The sequence below is a fragment of the Diabrotica undecimpunctata genome, chromosome 11 (genome assembly GCF_040954645.1).
Source record: "Diabrotica undecimpunctata isolate CICGRU chromosome 11, icDiaUnde3, whole genome shotgun sequence".
NCBI classification, from domain to species: Eukaryota; Metazoa; Arthropoda; class Insecta; order Coleoptera; family Chrysomelidae; genus Diabrotica; species Diabrotica undecimpunctata.
The window spans coordinates 14001992-14006670 of NC_092813.1; the positions used below are offsets into that span (position 1 = coordinate 14001992).

At 29.2% G+C, this 4679-nt stretch overlaps 1 protein-coding gene across 1 annotated transcript; it reads left to right on the top strand.

Annotated features, from left to right (window-relative positions):
- The first annotated feature begins 1163 nt into the window (after window positions 1-1163).
- On the top strand, window positions 1164-4164 carry LOC140452911 (uncharacterized). Its single transcript, XM_072547239.1, has 5 exons — window positions 1164-1285; window positions 3185-3256; window positions 3315-3383; window positions 3533-3634; window positions 3693-4164. Exons 1-5 carry the CDS (start codon window positions 1207-1209, stop codon window positions 4055-4057), a joined length of 687 nt encoding a protein of 228 aa, XP_072403340.1. The 5' UTR covers window positions 1164-1206; the 3' UTR covers window positions 4058-4164.
- The last annotated feature ends 515 nt before the right edge of the window (window positions 4165-4679 follow it).

A 4679-nucleotide genomic window follows, 5' to 3' on the forward strand; every position in this document is an offset into this window, starting at 1 on the left:
GCAGCTGATTTGTAAAATGGGATTATTTCGTAAACTCTTAAGTTTTGAAGTTATTAACAATTATACCTTTTTTGTTAAAATCATGTAACTCTAATATTTTTTTACCCAAATAGTGCTAACTTAAAGAGCAAAAAAGTTAAACGCAATGTATGCCGCCTATGTGGCGTATGTGGTGTCCTCAATCAGCTACATCAGTCATCAAAGTATGCATCAAATTATAATTCCTCGTACTCAAAAGCCCTCAGTCATAAATTTTAATTCGTAAAAATGTCTACAAACATGAAAGTTGTAGCGAAAAATAAAATTTTAAATTTCAACTTTAACACCATGTATCTTTCTTAATACATATTTACATTTTAAGCAAACTGGCTTAAATGGGAATATTTTGAAGTTTAGAGTCTACTGTTTCTTTTTGTACAATTACTTACGGATCACCCTGTATAAAAATATGAACAAAAATGGAGCAAAAATGATATTTATTTAATACTTAGGTATAATTTATTTCATGAGAAGATAAAAATCGTGATCACCAATTTCGACATGATGTTTTTTAGTTAATAAAAATAGAATTGGATGCAGATTAAGGATTTATTAGATTCTGTAATGAAATATATTTAAAACAGTAAATATTCCAGATGAAAAATAAAGTGATAACGACAGCTTACAAGGTACCTACCTGTAAAAATATAATCCCTTTCTGAATAACATAATACGTCATTTTATAAAAAGGTAACTATGGATATTGTGATTTGTCACGTTTATTTCTTTTGAAAATACACAACAATATTACTGTTTAATCTCCTTGTCTCCCAATAATTTACCCATTTCATTGTTAAGTTATATTATCTTCCTAATTCATTGTTTAGTTTTCGGAAAATATGTAAATGTGCAGAACAGCCAACTCTTTATCTCACTTTTCTTAACATTGCTTTTAGGAAAGATTATTTAAATAAGATTTCAAAAGGTTTTACGACATGAACGTGTATTATTATATTATATTGTATTTTGGTAATCCTAAGATAGGCCCTTAATTTTTGTAAAATCGTAAATCCTCTTTTAGTGGATTTTTCATAACATCATGAAACATCTTTGTCCGATAATTTAGCATAAATACGGTAACTTACTCTTAAAATTTTAAATCAGTTTTAAGTGTAGTACTGAAATATTTCGAGGCCTGTTAATATTTGTGGAAGTGATCTACGTACGATGAATATGAACAAAATTAAACATAAATATAAGTTTCGTTCACGTACAGTGAAATTAGTGAATGAAGCCTTAAGTACAGGTAAGTTACATGTTAGTTATAATAGATCTTAGTCCATATCTTATTGCAAAGCTATCTATTTGGGTATTTTCCATTTTTACTTTTTACTGAGTACCTTTTACTGTCATCCTTATTAATCTTACAAATTTCCAATTCATAAAAAATGTGGTCAATGTCTTACACATTTATTCATCTCCTCGTCTTTATCATATTTATGTTCTCCTAAATTAAATAAAAATTACAAAAAGTTGTTTGCTTGCTTCTGGAACGTCTGTCATTATTATGTATTACATCTATCACTAATCTTTCTCTTATAAAACCCGTTTGCTAATCCCCTAAAAAATTCTCGGTGTAGTGCCATAGTAATTATTACATTTCGTGCTATATTCTTTTTATAGTATAGGATAAATCACTGACTCTTATAACGGTAAATAAATATTCTTTAAAATTTCACTAAAGTTACTTAATAGAAGTTAAAAACTTAAAAGAAGTTAAAAAAACTATTAAACGGTTTCTACGGGTTTTAATGCTACTGCATCAATTTCAAGGAATAAATCACAAAACAACTTAATTCCAAGGAAACTATTTAAAATTAAGTTAATAGGTTGGTTAAAAAGGTAGTGTATTTAAAAAATCTTAAAAGGAATAACTAAAACGAAAAATACCGTAGTAACTAAACAGACATTTTGATAAAATAACTCCAATAAATTAAACAAAACTCTCAATAAATTTTCTAGATCTAAAACTTACTCGTGAAAATAATGCACTGCTGGTCAAAAAAAGCCGGACACCTGAAAAAATGTGGTTTTATTCCCAAAAAACATTATCTAATTGTTACATCAATCTTTGGAAGATTAACAATTAATGTTTTCCAGCTTTGAATACTATTCATCCTTTTCTTCCCCTTGTTTTATTTTCTATTTCTAGGGTTGCTAAAATATTTTATTTTTCTGTAGCTGTAAATTAAATATAAAAACTTGACTGTTCCTTAATTATCGTCGCATTCCAAGTCCTAATCTTTTAATATGGAATTTCTTGTTTTTTGTTTGCATCTATCCTAATTAACTTACACAAATTATCGCGTGTTTTCTATTCGACTGTTCTTTCACCATTATTCTCCGTTTTTTTTTTGTATTTCAGTCCTTGTAAATGTTCCTTTCTTTTCCAATTCCCATTCTTCCAAATCCACTGTACACTGTTTACAATTTATTTTATATTTTTACACGAATTCCTAATATTATTTATGTATAATATCTTTCCTCAGTTGTCTGTTTTTCTCATTAATTTTTTTACTTTTTTTACAAGTTAAAGCCAGACTTTTTAACGCATAATTTTGTTTCCTTTTCTATGTTTACCACCTCGTGTATATGTATAATGTTATAAAATTGTTCTCTCTTCTTTAATTTTTCACTACTCATTCGTATCAATGTTTGATATTCCAATCAGTATCAATCAGTCCACATATTTAAAGTTTTATTTGGTTTTTTAAAATTTGTTTTCATCGGCAAATTTGGTTTTTATAGCTTTTTAATTTCTTCTCTATATTCTCTATTTTTGTTTTATTATTTCTCTTAGTTGTTTAGATACCGATTTTCTTAATAATATCTCACTGGAGAACTTGTTGATTTTTGCTATTCTTAAAAACCTGAGTTACTATTTTTGTTTTTTAATAGTCACTTATTTTTGTCACTATGTGCAACCATCTTAAACTGGTTTCGGAATAAACCCTTATTAGCCGTCGTTTTCGATATATCTTTCACACAATTTTATTTGCAGCGTTGATTATAATTTTATTTTATACTTAATTTTGCGTTATATTATTATGATTAGGCCATCTGCGTAAGCTATACAATGGCAATATACTTTGAACCTTGTCAGTTTTATTTCGATTTTTCTATACCTACTAATGTTCTCTTTTAGAGTGCCATTCTAAGCCTCTCGATCAATCAAGATCATCAAACGGTAGCGAATATACTCCTACCTGTTTCAGTGGTAATACATATTTATTTTTGATTTCAAACACTTTAACTATAACTGTAATATATTTTAGATGATTTGGATGACTCATATGAAATGCACTCTATTTCTATTGAAACAACAGATGACAGTGTGGCAAATAGTAAGTTTCTTTGAATACAAATTTTGGTCAAATTAATAAGCATATTACGTACTCACGGTTGACAAAAAATAGTTATCTTATCTCCATCTTCCTTATTTTACATGTGTCTATGAACTAATCGGTGGCTTAATTTTTAATAATTATTTTAGAACAACAAACAGATTGTGACTTGATGTATGAAAATGATGCTATTTTAGATGACTCTACCCCTAATCCAATATATCAAGAACTTATAGCATCATCTTCTCTCGGTAATTGAAAAGACCAGCTTTCAGTATTTTATAATAATACTTATTATTATCATTACAGATAATATAGAAAAATCAGCGGATGAAACTAATTCCTCTCTTATTGACAGTGTATGTTTGAAGAAAAGAAGGATACGAAGAAAACACAATTGTATTTACTGCGACATCCCTGTTTTAAATTTTGCTAGACACCTTGAAAGAATTCATAGTGATGAACTTGAGGTTCAAAAATACTTATCTCTTGACAAAAAGGATCCGAAACGAAAATATTTCATTGATAAAATACGAAAGGAGGGAGACTTCTGCATTGGCAAATCCGTACCTGTGTTTCGTAGAAATGTTTTAAGTAATAGTGATGAATCTTCGACTAATTCAAACATGCTTCCATGTATACACTGTAAAGGTATTTGTCAAATTTTTAGATAAATTGTTATTTTAAATGTTTATTTTTACGATATTATGCCAAAAAATCGCTTCGGCGCCACATTAGACGGTGCTATTTTAATGAAAAAAAGGCAACAGGAAAAGTACGACATCAGTCCGAAGCCCAAAACCTAATGGCTACTAATTTTGGATCAACCGATCCACTAAGGACTTGGGGTGTTTTAAATTCACTAGCTGCGGATGACATCTCTTTAGTAGCAAAGAAAGACAAACTTATATGCTATGTAGGAAGGAAATATGTAAAAAGTCATAAAGACAGACATCTGATTCAAGTAGCCAAACGACAAATGCGGCGTTTAGCACGTCTTCTAATACAATCCAGGAAAATTGAAAACAATAGCAATTTAACGTTATTTTTCCTCCTACATCCCTCAAAGTTTAAAACAATTGTGTCCGCAACTCGGTCAATTGCGAATTATAATACCGAGAGCAAATGTTTCCAGTCACCATCACTTGCTCTTCAGATGGGTACATTAATTAAAAAAGCAATCAGTTCTGCTTATTCTATGGAGGTTCAAAGGGATGTCGATTCTGCTAATATTAAGAGCTTAGACGTCATGAAAAAACTTATCGATGATCAATGGGCGTTAGAAATATCGACTGA